This window comes from Physeter macrocephalus, chromosome 12, assembly GCF_002837175.3.
Source record: "Physeter macrocephalus isolate SW-GA chromosome 12, ASM283717v5, whole genome shotgun sequence".
In the NCBI taxonomy this organism is placed as follows: Eukaryota; Metazoa; Chordata; class Mammalia; order Artiodactyla; family Physeteridae; genus Physeter; species Physeter macrocephalus.
In genome coordinates this window covers 53,729,119-53,747,445 of record NC_041225.1, presented here as the reverse complement: position 1 = coordinate 53,747,445, position 18,327 = coordinate 53,729,119, and the positions used below count along the sequence as shown (strand labels likewise).

At 39.5% G+C, this 18,327-nt stretch overlaps 1 protein-coding gene across 6 annotated transcripts in view; it reads right to left on the bottom strand.

Moving 5' to 3' along the window:
* CRIM1 (cysteine rich transmembrane BMP regulator 1) overlaps positions 1 to 18,327 on the bottom strand; it is a 222,166-nt gene that overhangs the window by 159,908 nt on the left and 43,931 nt on the right. For all 6 annotated transcript variants that reach the window (XM_028496713.2, XM_024118670.3, XM_024118668.3 and 3 more), the window contains exon 2: positions 12,812 to 12,985. In XM_028496713.2, coding sequence (XP_028352514.1) covers positions 12,812 to 12,985 — 174 coding nt within the window. The remainder of the gene's footprint in view (positions 1 to 12,811; positions 12,986 to 18,327) is intronic.

The window sequence follows — 18,327 nt, the reverse complement described above, 5'->3', positions numbered from 1 at the left end:
GGCCACAACAGTGAGAGGCCCCCGTACCACAAAAAAAAAAAAAAAAAAAAAAAAAAAAAAAGGTGTATCCCCAGCTTTAGATGTTTCAACAACCAATGTGAATCCACTATCCTTATCTTAGAGACTATGCACCATTAGAAGAATGGTCTCAAAAGTTTCAAAATAAATTATTCAAATGCTCAGAACAATATCTTAGTGGTCAATATGAACAAAGGAATGAGTCAAATTTTCCTTTTATCAGAGCATTTCTAATTTTAAAAAACCCCAAATATTGAATTTTAGTGCTCTTAAATACCTTTCCTGAGAAAGTATACATTTCACAAAGAAGATATAGCACCAGCTCTGGAAGTAAATATAGTAGTTCTATAAATCACAAAATAGCTTGTAAACAGATTAAGCTTTATTTTTTATCAGTATCTTTTAGAATGTCAACCATGTACAACACTATTCAGACTGGGAATGGCCACTCTGCCCTTATTACAACTGCCTGTGCGCCCATCTCATCTCTCCCACTAGAGGCGACATCCTTTCCAGGTCGCCGTGAATGCCCTGGTACAGCTGGGCTGGACCCAGGTCCATGCTTCCCAGGTGTGCAGGACACAGTCAGGAAGGGGCAGAATTAACTTTAGGGATCCTTGCTCCATCCTAAAGAGTTCTCCTCCTGGGCTGAATTCCTTCAATAAGAATCTCACAATTAGAAAGGATTATAATGCGAATGCTGGATGAAGCCAACATTCTAGAGTGTAATCGATCAATAAGAGGTAAGTTTCCTAGATTACTGGTGCTGGTGGTAAAGACAGAAAGGATGCTGGGCTTCTGAGGTGGGAAAAACCTGAAAGAACAGAATGGGGTGGGCTTAGGGGAGAAAAGACAAATTTGGCAGTCTTCACCATTTTCTCCTAAGTTAGCTCTGTTAGCCTACAGGAAGAAGTGGAGGAAATTGTAGCTTTGCCTAGGGGTATATCTTTATGGGTGATTATATGCATTCATGGCTGTCTCCTTCCATTAATAAAGATTTTCATGTTTTTTTAAAAATTAAAACCCTCTTTATTCAAAAAAGAAGTTTTTTTTGTTGTTGTTGCTTTTTCCCGGAGGATCTCTTAATCAAGGTACTAGGTAAATACTGGCAAGGCTGGGAAATGGAAAAAACATACTACCTACCAGAGAATCCTTACCTATATTGATAAAATTATAAGAACATCTGAAATGATCACTTCATGATGCAACGCAAATTCCTGCTAAAGTGATCATGCTCCCAAACTCTTACTTCCCTCTGAACAGACTTTTTTTTTTTTTTTGCATAAGCAGAACAAATACAATCCACCAAGCTTGTCTGAGTTGTCCAAAACCCCAGATTATGGTTTGGGAATACTGATTACACTAATTAATGAGGTTTTAATGGCTTGAGTTTGGGAATGACAACTCCTGATGGTCCACACCCTCTGCGAATCTGATGGAGACAGCTGGCCTGAGGCCGGAGGACACAGAAGAGGCAGCTGTAATTCCTCTCAGAGAGGCCCTGCTCTGCGAAGTGGTCCCCACTCAGCTCCCTTTGCAGCAGCTCAGAAGGCCTCCTGGGCTGGGATTCCAGACCCTTTGCTCATGTCAGGAAAAGCCTTTGTGGGGGCCAGCGTTTACACAGACACAGCTGGGCAAAGCAGCAACTCAGCAGCTCTGTGTGATAGAGCACACGCCAAGCCCTGGGAATAACTGAGAGGTCACCTACAGCCAAGTCAGAAACCACAAATCCGCAAGGGACTGCTCTGTGCTACCCAGAAGCTAAAACGTTAACCTGCTAAAGGCCAGCTTTAGATGAATGTTTCTTAAGCATCCCTGGTAGATGGAAATACAGTTTTCAGCATGGTCCCCAAAGAATACCATTTCTCTGACTAAAGGCGTCAGGTTGTTTTTTGGCCTTTTAACAGTGAGTGTGTTTTTTAAAACAGTATTACTAAGCACATGGTATTTAATCGTGAAACAAGCATACACTTGTAGCAAAAACTGTTCACCTACAATTTCTGGTACTCCCGTCACTAACCTGGGAGAAGGTATAGGAAGAGGACAGACAGATGGCTGAGCTACACACAACTTGGGACAGAAGAGATGGGCTGAAAGTACAGATAAAGAGCTAAAGCAAACAATGGGGAAGGACATCAATAAACAGAACAAAGTAGTACTGGCTATTTACCTGTAACTGTACAGCAAGCATCTTCTAAGGGTCAGATTGAAAAAAAAATTTGCACCATTTATTGTAACCCCAAAATGATTGAATGAAATACCCCTCTAAACACACACACACACACACACACTCTTTCTCTCTCTCTCTCTCACTCTCTCTCTCTCTCTCTCTCTCTCTCTCTCTCCCCCCCCCCTCCTCTCTCTCTCTCTCTCTCTCTCTCTCTCTCTCTCTCCCCCCCCCCTCTTAGCACAAGGATATAACATATTTAATCATGACTTTTTTTCCTGCTAGGCACAAGAAATCACAACCACCCGAAGGTTACTGCATGACTTCCAACAGTTAAAATGCAGGTATAATTATATAATTATTCAGCCAACTGCTCCTCTCCAACTGGGCTTATGCAAGTTCCCCAAGTTTCCTGTTTTGATTTCCCAGATACTCGAAACTGGTTTCCGCCTCTTGGTAGATGTTTTGGTTTTTTTTTTCCCCTCTGTACCAGTTATCAAGACATCAAAATAACAATTTGTACCCAAAACATAAAACTTTAAAATACTGACTTGGTTGTCAACCTAAATAAAACACTTATGAAAATAAATAACTTTGTCTACACTTTCCCCGGGATGCTGCTGGAATTTCAAGTGAAACAAGTGTATCTAGATTTCAAATCATTTTACATATATGAACCAAAAAAGGAAAGATAATCACATTATCAACTTGTGACTTTTTATAAAGGGTAACAGCAATACAGATTTAAAGTTGCATAAAAGCCTTACTGCCTTAATTAAACAAGTATCCTTAATGGCACTTGGGCAGCTAAAGCAAAAATCAAAATCAGGGGGACCTTGGCCGTAAGGAGGTGAAGGTAAGGTTAAATGTGTTTTTTGATTCAGTCAAGGGAAGGGTTAGTGTTTCTAAACTTGGTAAACAATGTTAACTTAATTTCTCAAAAATATATTTTTAAAACAATTTAGATAATCTAAAGCAATATATTCACAAGCATAACACTGATTTCAGATGTACCTAGCCTAAGAAAAATAGAATCTGTGATGAGTAATTTTAATGAAGTAAATGACAGACTTAAGAATTGTGAATCGGTGCATATGAATATCTGGAAGCAGAGAAGGCACAGTCCCTGCAACACAGAATGCCTAGCTTCAAAATAAGTAAGAATCAGAGTTTAAGAGGTTCTATCTCTTTTTTTTTTTTTTGGTAGTTCAGTACATATATTTTATTATCAAGGATTATGTAACAGCAGTTTTGAAGGGCCAAGTGCTTCCAAAGTTCCCTAAACTTCATAAACCTTGTAAAATGTATAACACTAATCTGTTTCTATCTGCCCTCCAAGGGAATAATTATAGTACTGATAATTTGTAAGGACCTTATAAATTTAATTCTGCTATATCATAATCTTACAGTACACAGCAGTTATATTTTGAGAGAACATTTAATTTGACTCTCAGTATGTCTAAGCCTGTGAATTAATGATTACACTGGACCATTTTTACTACAGTCAATACTATATTATGAAAGATTTTGGGATAGTGATATTTAATACCATGCAGATAAATATAACTAAAAAAAATTCATAGATATAAGGTCTTAGACATATTTCTAAAGTTTAGCAAAGGTCAAAAAGGTAAAGTTATATAGAGAATCATCTCTACTAAAAACAAAACAATTTCCCCAGCATCCAAAGTTTGGGAATTTGTTTGTTCCTCACCATGTGATCTTACACATGCAGTATGAAATGCCTCAGTGGGGTTTTAATTTCTTTTTAATATTTACTTGGAAAAAAGCTTTTAAAGTCATGTAATGAAACCATTACTATGTATTAATATTTGAAGTAAAGCAATTTATACATAGACTCTGTTTTTAAAAAACAAAAAAGTATTAGAAAGTAAGTCCAATGATTACTTAAAGACAAGATGTTCTCTCACAGCAGTACAGCAAATCCAGGGAGGCAGATTCACATAAACCCTCTATGACTTTGCTACCAAAAGTGTGGTGAAAAAACAGCCGTAACAGTTTCTCCTAAGGGTTGGCTGGAAATGCAGACTCGCCTATCCTGGTCCAGTCCCGATAAATCAAAATCTCTGTACGATGGTCAAGCTCTCTCAACTTTAAGAAACCTATGCGATTTCCTGTGCGTGATACCCAGGGCTCACCGTGGACCTCAAGCCCCACATGGGAATTCGGGTTGGGACAGAGTTGGGTGGATCTGTCATCTCTGTACTTGTATTATGGGATGGCAGCAGATTTCTTGCTACAGATGAAAGTGTCTCCATCCAGCACTGTTCCAGTGGCGAGAGGGTCAAGAGGGAATTCTGCTGCACTACCTCAAAGATGGACTGGATATTAAGTAATATGCCCAGCTCTCTTTGATCATATTTTCTTGGGGTACTTTTTTGTGAGTATCCCACCCCCACAAAAAAACAAAAAACTTTTAAGTAAAAAAGTTCTGTGAATAAAAGCAGAGAGAATCATAATTCTTTCTACATACCAATTAAATGTGTGTCTACTGACAAACATTACAGATGGCATCAAGAGCTAGAATATCTGATCAGGCCACACAGCACAGGTTGTACAGTAGGCTACAGACCAAGAAAAAGATAACCAATAACATTTAGCACTTACACTTTACTTGTGTGAAAAAAATAAGTGCAACGTAGAAAACTAAAAATGGAGTAAGAAGCTCACGTAATAGTTAACATTTCCTTAGGTAGGATTGAAATAGATTTAGGGCACAGAATAATTAATAAAACTTAAGGCTCTGAAACAACTGCTATTTGGATTTTTTAAAACTGAAAGAAAAGTCTACTAAACAGAAGCCGTTTGTCTCTGTGTCATAATTAGTTTAGCTTCAGAGGATACAGCCTTACAATGTAAAAACCAAACTTCCCTTTGCTTTAAGCAGCAGAAAAAATACAGATATGAAAGCCCATATAAAGATATTCTTTCTAATCCTTAATTTCTGCTTAAGCATACATATCATGCAATGTAAGTTTCCGAGATAGGACAAATGCTTATAAATATCATTTAAGACCTTTATAAAATATCTTAAAAAAAAATCAAAAGCCCATTTCCACAGTGGATCTAAAATGTGAGTCAATTTATGCACCTGACCTTTCAGGCAATTTAGAAAACGGTCTTTTAGTTAAAGGCAAAACAAAGTCAAACCGGTGGCATCTGAGGTTCAGTGACCCATAGCATGTGCTTGATACATACTTTTTGAGTGAACAAATGATTGAATGAATAAAGAATTAAAGCAGCTCTAAAATGAAAGGAGCAGTCTCAGAAGGCACTTGTAGAGAATGCTGAGGAGAGGATCCTTCTGGACTCAAAGAGTCTACGACTATAACACTATCTCTTCACCTTCCTATCCCATTATTTAACCATCTTATAGCACTCCTACTCTGGATGGCTCTAATCTCAGGTGGGTCTGACCAGCTCTCCTAGACTCAAACACCTGTAAAGTCTTTCTTGACTAAGGGGGTACAAATCAATGAAATAACCGATCAGTTAATTAAAGTGATATATTCTGTTTTACGCATCCCACTATGTTGGGTGCCAACAGCTGTGTTTTAGGCTAACTTTCAGCCCGCTGACATTAACAGTTCCGAGGCTTTCTTCCACTATACTAACAGAGCACTCGAGGCTTCCTGCACCACCGTCGCCGCACAGGTCATTTCGTCTTGATTTTGGTGTGTTAACACTTACAGTCGCTCTTTTTCCTCCATTAAGCACATTACTGTCCCATTAATCTTCCTAAAAGGGCCCATACTCCTCCCATCACTTATAAACACCAAGGTCACTGACAGCACCACCGTCTCCCTGAGAGGATGACTCACGAATCCTTATCTCCAGCCCAGATCTCTGAGTTCCAGACCCATAACTCCCATTTTTCCCATGATCCTCCACAGATACTTCAAACATAACAAAACAGACTCAATATCCAGCTCATCCTGCCTCCCGTAAGGCTGCTTGCCTGGTATTCCACACCCTGGTATATGACAGCACTATACACAGCCTATCACGCCCCTGCCAAGCATCTATCTTGACAATCACCCCTCACCCCCAAATCTGGGAGTCTTCCTCTTTCTCATCCTCCAAAGTCGATCAGCCACTAAAGCCCACTGACCTGGCACCTTTATCCCTTCCGTCTGGCTCCCTCTGTCCCGTCCTCTCTTGTCTATCTCCAGTGCTGCTCTTCAATCCTCCTTTCCCTTCTGTTGGACCACTCGATGCATTTCTCAGAGTTGGACTCGGTTCCCAATTCCGCCACAAAGCCTTCCTTACTTTACCCCTCTTATGAATGTATAGCAGTTCTTATTTCTTATTTGTCCACTCAACATAAGACAATGATATAAAATACCTCATGACAATTTTTGACTATCTTTTCTCCAAAATATCTTACAGAGAAAAAATAATTAAATACAGCCTGAAATTTGAAAACTTTAAACATTACCTCTAAGTGCTTTCGGCTAAAACAAAGGAGGACTTTCTTAAGTCCCAAGTGTCTTCTTCCTTTTGCAAAATGTTCATTGCATAGCTCCAAACAGGAACAAGTTCCACAGCACCCAAACTATTCCAGTAATCCACGTGATGTCAAACAAGTATCTTAAAGAACCTATTTCATGGATCCCACACAGATATCCCTTTGGCTAGACTCTGCCTGGTGATAGATCAGTGTGAATTTGGGTTGATTTTATTTCTCCCTAGAATCCCCCAACAAGGTCAGACCTCCTTGTGGAAAGGGCTGACTTTTCCTCAAGGATGTATGTCTGTCTCTGTAGCCCTCAGTATACTTATCATGAAGCTATGTACGTGAATGCTACTTAGTGAGTTAATTACATCAAAAATTGCTTAAATGACAAACAGCTCTACTTCAGTGTCAAATTTAATTTATCCAAAACAAAGCTCTTGAGCCCTCCTTAAATCTGCTCTTGCTCCTAGTAAAGAACACTACAATTTGCTTAAACCCTAAATCTAAGAGTTCTCCTGGATTCCTTTCTCTCACCCCCATATGTCTACAAGTCTACAACAGGTCATCAAGTCAACAAGTCATCAACAAGTCTAGCTCCAAATCATCTCAAACCCACCCATCTCTCCCTCTCCAGGTCTCAGGTCTCAGTCCCCCTTATCTCTTACCTGAACACTACCTGTGGACGATTCCCCATTCTTGCATCTTTCCAGCCTCCTCCCAAGTCTCTTCTCTACCATGTTCATTTTTTAGAACACATACCAAATTACATCACACCCTTGTTCACAATCCTTTAACAGCTTTCCTACGTACTCATCACAAAATCCACACACCTCATCGTTATCTAATACAAGGCGTTGTGTGACCTGGCCCTTACGTACCCCCCACACCCCATGACATTCCAGCCACAATGACCTTCTTGCTTTTTCTCGACATTCTTTCAACACACCAAGCTCTCTCTCAGCCTAGAGCTTTCGCGCTTGCAGTGTCCTCTGCGTGGACTTCTCTCCCCTCAGATCAGCACAAGTTCAATTCCTTATAGTCAGATTTCAGATCAAATGCTCTTCCTTCATGGAAAACTTCCCTGACATCCTTATCTAAAACAACTTCCCCAGGCAACCCCGTAATTCTCTATCATATCATCCTGACGATTACTCTTCATAGCTCTTATCATACTCCATGATACTTGCCTGCTCACTTTTGTGTTTATTGGCACCCCTCCCCTTCTGAATGTAAGCTCCACAAAAGCTGTATCCTCAGCAACTGGAACTGTGACCAGTCCATGTTTGGCACTCAATGAATATCTGACGGATGGATCGACAGACGAATATTTTCTAGGGTGTTTTACATCCTTCTCTGAATCTGGCATGATTTCATGTTTCTGATTACTTCTTGACTTTATTACAACCACTCTGAATTATAGTAATTTTTTTAGAAAACAAAAGCTACTTACCCCAACCTGTAGTCAGATGCAAACTTAAAAGTCCAACTTATTCACTGTATCATGGAAGTCTTTCGTATCAACTTTAACTACCATTACCAAGCCCAGAGAGGCCCCTCAAGAAAACCCTTGTGGCAGCCACAGAGGCTGGTACTCTTTTTGTTAATGTGGTCCCCTCTTCTGATGGTGTATCAATTTAAGTTTTGTGGAGCTCGGTACAGCATGTACCAAACCGATGATAAATAGGTAGTTTGGCATAAAACTAAAAGCTTTATTAAGATCAAGGTGGGATGTGACTTGCAGTTCATTCCCTTTATCAGTCTTACTCTTCTTCCTCAGAGAAACAAAGATAATTCTGACAAATTACTCCATACAAAGGCATGGCCTCCTGTTTATCCAGTATCCTATTTCCTCTAAATTTGTGACAAACTGACTTTATGATGATGTGTTCATTAAAATCCAGGACCAATACCCTCCCTTTTAAACAAATATAATACACAGGAACTTTCTTTAAATACCCTGAAATTGCCATTATTCTCCATAAATCTATAAATATGGTATCGAAATGCCTTGCGATGACTTCCACACAGTCTAAAAATGTTATCATTATGCTTAAAATTCATGTTCAGAATTTGCTCACAAAACGTAGTAATGGGGACCCACGTTCTCTCATGCTCTGGCAAGAACACCAGTCCTTCTACCCCACCCCCACTGCACACATACCTTCACACCACAGAATGCCCCAGAGAACAGTCCTCAAAGGAAGGTTTTAACTAGAACTAACTACTCATGACAAACCTCAAGAACGAAGTCTAAACTTACCAGGTCATCCATCATCTCTTGACTCAATCTTCCCTGGCTCTGCAAAATCACCCATGCTCTGCACAACTCTCCCATCCAAATCCTTCTACTGTGCCTTCTAGAACTCGTGGACTGTCATCACCAAAATCCCCTTCGCTGTCATTCTCCCCTCCAGATGGTTCCCTTCCCCTCTGTGCTCTAATGGAAACCTGGGTACCCCTCCCTGACTGCCCTCTGTCCCCTGAAGTCCTCTCACATGGGGACGGCTTCACTGCCCACATGCCATAAATCCTGGGGGTGGGGTAGGGGTCCTCTTTGTTCTCATCACTAATTTCAGATCATTCTTCCTCTTCCCCTTAAAAAAATAACTCCTTGCTGGCCTAAAGCACATGCAATCACATGATGTACCAACTACATGTAGGTGTTGCATTTATCTACAGAACTTCTGCCTCTGTTCCTTCCCTACTGACTGCTGCTGTATCCTTCCCAGCAGCAATGGCATGGCCAGTCACCATAAGCACTCTCTTGCATAACTCTCAATCTCAGTGCCCTTCTCTTTGTATCAGACTCATCAGGAAAAATCCTAACCCTGGTTAAATCCTAACCCTGCGCCTCCACTGCATGCACCAGAGCTGGGGAAAAGCGCACAACTGTGCTGGCTGGTCTCCCTTCAAATTTATAACCTCAAGTAAGCTATCAGCACTAGCAGGCGACCCTAATACATTTCCCTACTTAATTCACTCGTCCTCTCTCTGAGATGTCTATTTTCCATTTCCTCTCCCTCCCCAATTTTTCACACCCCTTCTTCCGCCTCAATGTCAGCTGATGACCTTGTTTTATACATCTCTGAGAAACAGGAACAATTTTGCTCCTCTCCCTCCTCAAAGACTTTGCTCCTGCAGTCATCACCTTTCTTACATTATCAGTTTCTCCCTTTTTACTAGATCATTCTTGTCATCATTCAAACATGCTGTAATATCGTCCATATTTTTAAAGTGTCTCTTGACCCTAAATCCCTGTAAAACAACCACCTCATTTTTCAGTTCCACCTTTTGAGATGTTTTCCCATTTCTGTTACGCATACTATCATTCTTCTACTCTTTCAATTAGGAACCCCAGAATCATCTTTGTATTTTCATCCCTCCCTTGTCTGTTAGCAGATACTGCACGTTCTTCCATCAAAATGGCGTTTCCATCTCTTCCTTGCTTTTCCCCTGCCATCCCCTAGACCAGTCTCTTGTGACACCACATCTAAATAACGGCAACAGCTCTCCAACAAGCTCCACCGAGCTCTCCAACAGAAGTTCCACCTGCAAATTCCTTCCACACCCCAAAACCCCAATCTGCCTAACACTGATTTCTCCACGCTCTGCTGCTGTCGGCTCATACAGTGATTTCTGATAGCTCCTATCACCAGGCCTAACCTTCCTGAGCCATGTGGAAGATATTTAGTCATCTGGTCCAGTCCTGCCTCCCCATCTTTAGTTCCTATTACCTATCAACATAAAAACTTGCTCTTTTACAGGAGTTCCCTGGTGATCTTGTGGTTAGGATTTGGCGCTTTTATTGCCATGGCAAAAAAAAATAAACTTGCTCTTTTAGATTCATTTCCCAAGTGTCTTTCATGTAAGTCATGCAACTCTCACTTGTACATTTTATTCTTTTGTCCATATCATTCTTCTTCCTGGAACCCATCACCATCCAAATTCCAAATTGTTCAGACTCCTCCTCCTCCACAATACCTTATCATATAATGCCAGGCCACATTTTTTTGGCCCTAAATTCCTTTAGCATTCCAAGTCTTCATTGCATTTATTAATGATTTAATTATATACAGGGATATACCATCACTAACTCTTTCATTTGCAATATATACTTGAATAGAAGTAGAGCTTTTTCTTCAAAATTATCTCTCAGGAAAGGGAAATCCCCCAATATTGATTTCTTACAAGGCCTCAAATATTACAGGGTGCTTTATTTTAAAAAAAACAAGTACGATTTGTGGAAGATACATAAACCTTAAATGACCTCAACCAATCCTACTTTGGGATTATAAAGAGGCCATCAGACAGAATCTGTTTAAAAAAAACAAGGGGAGGGGGGGCATAGAGAAATTTAACCAGCCATAGTAATTATTCCTGAGGGAATGATGTCAAATTGGAAGTGCTGGATCTTGTAAACAGCCTTTTTTAGAAACACCTGAAAAATCAATACAGTCAATCTCCACACTGTAAAGATCATAAATATACTCCTCACTGATTAAAAATGTAACTGTCCTAGTTCTATGTGAAAAGACACCGTGTTTTGGAACGAAACTTCTTGTGATAACTTGGATTCAAACTCTGCTGCATCTCCAACAACTTAGATGGCAATAAAGAGGGTGTGCTCAGAAAACAGTGTTAAATGACACGGAAATCAGCTCCAGCAAAGACAATGACAGTGACGGTGAGGCATTTGACATATGACTAAAACAGTTTTGTGAAATGTAAGAACAGCAAAAAGTAATACTCTAAATTGCTGTATTATTTTATATGACATGATAAAATCTGTATGAATAATTAATTTAATAGACATTTGACCGCTTCATCTCTACCCCTGAAAGTTTATACACTGAAGTTGGCAAAATATACTATTTTTTTCAGCGGACAACAGGGGTGAAGACGGGGGGAGCAAAGAGCTGCAAGACAATAAAAACGAATTTGGTAACTGTGTTGTCTATGGCATAATGTGATTCAAAAGACTTTACATGGTTAGAACTTGGCTTGTCAGTCATCCACTGTGTAGAGCTGAGTTTTTCAATATTCAAATTCAAGGACTAGAATAAATGTTATCTAAGACTCTCTGTGTTTCCAAAATTTTATTTCTGTTGTTTTCTATCGTACTCTCTTTTAAAGATTCAGCAGCATTGGTAAACACAAAGAGAAATGTTATTTTAGAGGCGACTGCACGTTTCCCATTCTTTACTACCATTTAATATGTCTGATAAACTTAACACAATTCAAAAACTTCAGCCCTTGCTCTGCTGCCCTTATAAGCTTGATTTTGGACTTGGAAAATCCTGGGTATTCCAAACTATATTACCAACTTCTCCATCTTTGAGCAGCATCATTGTAGAGACAAAAGGTATATTTAAGAAAGTCTCGTTCAGTCTTCTTTTTTCCCTGAGCAGAACCTGGGGCTCAGCAAGAGTTCAATGCTGATCAGGGGCAGGGCTGAGACTCAAGCCCATGCCACACCCTCTGTTAATTCTGGTGGTGAGGCACAGCACTCGCTCTGGGCATGCCACTCCTAATTACTTGATTACTTCATATTTTCAATTCCTAAATTTCTTTTCTAGGTTTTATGCATGAATGTATAAAAGTTATGGGCCACGTTATTTTAATGTGATTTCTGACTTCATTCCAGAGGGGAAGCACCCAATGACCCATCCACACCTATATGATTTTGAGCCAATCTCAGCCTCCAATCGCCACTGCACAAATCTCCCACCTCTTCTAAAGAGATGCACGTTCTTGCCAGATAGCTGCATTTCTAATTAGCGCTCTCCTCATGGAGCACCATCCTATGGTAAATCACGCGGAATGGACACGGTAACAACAGATGCTGACCTCAAGCACGCCATGTGCGAAATCATCCATTATGCAGAGGTGACCTAGGCAGGCTGGCACAAACTGCCCTGGCCGTACTACCGCAGGATGACCATTCCACCGCTTTCAGGAAACACGCACGTGCGTGGACACACAGGCACACATATGCCATCACGTCCGTACCTAGTCAACTTTCTGCATCTTGTTTGAGATTATCAAAGCTACCAATCTCTGTAAGCTTGTCTTTGCCTTTTCCAGATGAAATACCATCACTGCTCAGAGTTACACAATGCTAACGCTTATGACTGAAAATGTGTACTTACCTTCAATCCTCTTTAAAGCTGAAAGGCACATATCCTTCCTTGGAAACTCAAAGGGATTGTTACAGGTTCGAATGGTGTCACACTCACATTTCCCATTGATTATATTGCAGCCAGAGACAAGGTTTTCATTGCACGGTTCAAAACCAAGCAGTTGGTCATCATCCCAGTTCTCATCTGTAAAACAATTAACAACCACATAATGTTTGTTTGTCAGCTTCATTCAAAGGCCTGTCTGAAAGCAAAAATGTGCGAGGATGTCAAGATTAACATCCGATTTTGACACCTCAATTTACGAAACGCAGATTGGCTGCAATTTTACAAATGAATGAAACCCAACCTCCTGATAAATGAGAAGACTGAAATATAGCCATACATGTCAACATTAACTAGCTATATATACAGACGTTTCTAACCAAAAACCACTACTCCTCTGATGTGTTATTACAGAAACAATTGAGATTCCTTTAAATTTCTTCATTTTAAACAAAGATTCCAGGATTTTCCCATGTTCAATAAAACTACATCTGTCAATTTACAAAATTATTCCAAAACACCCCCCAATTTTTTTTACCCCATCTGGTAGAGACCAGCTTCAGGTTTAAAACAGCTCTGCAACTTCATATATCAAGGCAGTGCTAATAAATGTAAACAGACACCACCCAAGGAGTCAGGAGTGGGATACAACGGAGGAGATGCCCTCCAATGCACTTCAGTACAAATGCTAATGTCCATTACTGCCCACAACCAAAGCCAGAAACAACAACAAACAAAACTAAGGGCTACAGCCTAGTGAGAGGCTGAGGTCGTCAAATTCTGCAGCTGAGACCATATCAGTGTCCTGGGTCATGGAATGGAGTTGACTTTAAGAAATAAAGTAGATTTTAAAACCAACTTTCATGGGAACCAGTTCAGACAAATGAAACAAACATGACAGAACCACAGCAAGACTCAATCCTTAATAATATTCCTCAGAGTTGACATGCCTCTTGTAGGAAACCAGACTATTTCTCTGAGTCTCTGTGATGTTATGAGTTTTTCCCCCCCTTAACATTATCTTTAATAGATACTTTATCACACCTTAACTGGGCACTGACTATTAAATAGTAAACATGTTTCTGATAACCATATCTGGAGAGAATCTTTTAAAAGTGCTTGAACTTAAGATAGTTAAACTTGCTGCTCAAAGTAAGGCAGGTATAAAGACATCTTAAGAATGTGTTTTCACAAAAGACAGCACAAACAAATGGCTATAATTTTTATAAGGCTAACTTTTCCTTCTGGTGACATCGTTGACTTACTGCCTAAGTCAGGAAAAGACTGTTCTCCCTCACTGAAATAAATAATTTTCTTGTCAAGGGGTCTTTAGAAGGATATCATTTACAAAATAAAGAGCTTCAGGGTGATTATTTGAAAAGGGAGAATAGAAAATCTCCTGTGTTTTGATTTCAGAAGATCAGGCTCTCTTATTTGATGAAAGCTTCGTCTCTTAGTAAAACAATTTTAGAAGCTTAAACAAAAACACAAGTTATCTGTTTTAAGATTTATTTTCCTATTTAGCCTGGATGTGGTCTTTAGAAATAACAGGTATATAACATGTATACGCACAAAGGGACATTCCTATCTTCAAGATGACAGTGAAATTACTAAATTACGTTGAAAGGAAAACCCGAATAGAATATACTGAAACAACTCAACACAGTAAAGTAGGTGATAATTTAGTCTTTGGTTATAACACATGACAAAATGGCTCACGTAAACAATTTCTTATCTCTATATTTAATTGTTGACATGTTATTAGTACCACCAGCCTAATATAGTTCAGCAAAATTTACCATAAAGAAATTCTTTTGACCGTATATTCAAATTTGTAATTCAAAATTAGTTCAACCCTAGGAACCTAAAAATCAGTAAGAAACTCAAGTAACATTTGAACTACTGAAAAACTGTATTTCTCCTCTTTCCCATCCCATATTCCAAGAAGAAATCTTTATTACTATCTTTGTAAATATATGCAGTTAATGTATCACCAAATCAAGTGGATTCTGATACAGATTTTTTTCCACAATAAACATCCCTTCCCTCCATCATAACTGGAACTCCCTGAAGACATCACCCTCCTGAACCACTGCAGCATCCTCTAACCTGTCTCCTTGCACTACCCCATTTCCCACACTGTCAACCAGCATCATCTTCCTCAAAAGACAAGCCTGCTCATTGGTTCTCTCTTGCCAACAAGAAAAAGTCCAAACTTCTTATTGTATAATACAAGGTTCTTCATGATACAGCTTGTACCTACTTGTACAGACTCATCGTGCACCAATCCCTCACACATCCTAATGCTCCAATAAGCACACAGATTCTCACTACAAACCCTCAATAAATGCTCCCATGCCTTTGCTCACAGAGTATCATTGCCTGGAACACCTCCTTCTCTCCTTCCTCTGATAACTCCTATTCATTTTTCAAGACCCAAGTCAAATGTTAGCTCTTTGAGAAGTCTTCTCCAGCTCTGAGCTCTCTATCCTCCACGCTCCTACAAACACCTGTGCACACCTCTTACCCTTTCTAATAATGGTTTCATGCAAGTCTAACTTCCCCATTAGACAAAGAGTCCTCACATGCAGGAGGAGCCAGGTCTTATCCAACTTTGAACCACCTTAACCCCAGGACTTAGTATAAGCGTTCAGTAACTCTATCTAGTTTTCCATGTCACTGGTATGGTCAATGCTGTTGACTATGCTTTTTTTTTTTTTTTAACAGAAAATGTCTTGTAAACAAATGTATAGACGTATAACAAGGAAAACATATTTCATTATAATGAACATGTTTACAAAATAAAAATCTTATTCAAAAACCTTATTAGTGAACCATTAATGAGGCAGGCATTTTGAAGAAATGCTCAGACATACTTTGTTCTCTCTAGGCATCAACTGTCATTACTCTCTTTCCCAGTTCAGCTCTAGACTTCAGCCTCTTAATCAGCTGGCTGGCATCAACAGCCCCTCCAAGATGTCCATCTCAGGGCCAATTTGTTTTCACTGCCAGATGTTTTTCTCTGCCTCCCCACAGGAAGACCATATCCCCTGAGTGTGGAATCAGAATTAAAAGGCAACTTCCCTTAATGCCCTCTCCAGCTCCTTACTGTTCTCAGCAGAAGTCTCTTGGCAACAGCGACAGGCTGCACCTGATGGTGCACAGGTAAGCCTGACCATCCCCTCAGGAAATGTCATGGCCACCCTGTCCAGTCAGGAGGCATCTGACTCTAAAGCCAAAAATGTCTTACATGCTTTTATTTTCTTTTTTGAGAGGAAACCCTTTCAATTCTATGCCCCCCATCCTAATCAATACTTTGTTTTTCTTCTTGGCAAATAGTTCCCTTAGCAACCACTGCTTTATAGGATCAAGTACAACATGTTTATGAGACAAATGCTTTTATGTTTTTCTATTACAGAACATTATACTTTAATGTAACAGCCATCCAACAAGGATTGAAAGCAAAAATTGAGTGAAGTCTGATTATACAGAAATCAAATCTGAGCTCAATAGTGCCGCTGACAGCACTTGGCAAATTTGATGTTTTAAAATCTCTTTTCCTAAGTAAATCCACATATACAGCACAAGGATCAAGGTTCTGATTCTGATATAGTTTCTGATTTCTCCTTGGACTAATCAGGACTTTAAAAACAAGGGAGGGGGGATTAAAAACAGGAGTACTGCCCTTTAACTATTTATATCAAGTAGTTTTTTCCTAGTGCTCTCCATGGGACAAGATGTAGTCTCCGAGCCTGAAAGGTCAAGATAATTGAGATATCTCTGCAAATGTATTTTTAAGTTTGCAACTTCTGCAAGATACCAAATCCGAATGTGATTTTCTCTATATACAAAATGAAAGAAATGTGATAATTTCATGTATGAATTAGAATTCATGCATGTTCAAATATATACAAATATGTGAGTACTCCAGCGAAGAGTCAGTTATAACTAACTACTAACCTGACATCTCCACTCGGATATTTAGAAGAAACCAGGAAATGATATTTTACCTCGAGACAACTGCGGGACTTCAGTAGGCAGAATTATTTCATGCATTCTTCCCATTTCATTCCAGAGAACATTCACAAGATGTATAATCAAGGGTTGAAATTTAATAAAATTAATAACTTGTACTGCTTCAATAAAGGGCATTCTTAAAGGAAACTGATTTTTTTCCAACATCTTTATTGGACTATAATTGCTCTACAATGGTGCATTAGCTTCTACTGTATAACAAAGTGAATCAGTCATATGTATACACATATCCTCATATCCCCTCCCTCTTGAGTCTCCCTCCCTCCCACCCTCCCTATCCCACCCTCCCTATCCCACCCCTCTAGGTGGTCACAAAGCACCGAGCTGATCTCCCTGTGCTATGCTGCTGCTTCCCACCAGCCATCCATTCTACATGTGGTAGACTATGTCCATGCCACACTCACACCTCATCTCAGCCCACCCTCCCCATCCCCATGTCCTCAAGTCCACTCTCCACGTCTGTCTTTATTCCTATCCTGCCCCTAGGTTCTACAGAACCACTTTTTTCTTTTTAGATTCCATATATATGTGTTAGCATACGGTATTTGTTTTTCTCTTTCTCACTTACTTCACACTGTATGACAGACTCTAAGTCCATCCACCTCACTACAAATAACTCAATTTTGTTTCTTTTTATGGCTGAGTAATATTCCATTGTATACATGTGCCACATCTTCTTTATCCATTCATCATCAAGTGTCAACAGACACTTAGGTTGCTTCCATGTCCTGGCTACTGTAAACAAAGCTGCAATGAACACTTTGGTACATGATTCTTTTTGAAGTATGGTTTTCTCAGGGTATATGCCCAGTAGTGGTACTGCTGGGTCATATGGTACTGCTATTTTTAGTTTTTTAAGGAACCTCCAAACTGTTCTCCATAGTGGCTGTATCAATTTACATTCCCACCAACAGTGCAAAAGGGTTCCCTTTTCTCCACACCCTCTCCAGCATTTACTGTTTCTAGATTTTTTGATGATGGCCATTCTGACCAGTGTGAGGTAATACCTCATTGTAGTTTTGATTTGCATTTCTCAAATAATTAGTGATGTTGAGCATCTTTTCATGTGCCTCTTGGCCATCTGTATGTCGTCCTTGGTGAAATGCCTATTTAGGTCTTCCACCCATTTTTTAACTGGATTGTTTGGTTTTTTTTGATATTGAGCTCCATGAGCTGTTTGTATATTTTGGAGATTAATCCTTTGTTGTTTCATTTGCAAACATTTTCTCCCATTCTGAGGGTTGTCTTTTTGTCTTGTTTATGGTTTCCTTTGCTGTGCAAAAGCTTTCAAATTTAATTCCCATTTGTTTATTATTGTTTTTATTTTCATTACTCTAGGAGGTGGGTCAAAAAAGATCCTGCTGTGGTTTAGGTCAGAGTGTTTTTCCTATGTTTTCCTCTAAGAGTTTTATAGTGTCTGGTCTTACATTTAAGTCTTTAATCCATTT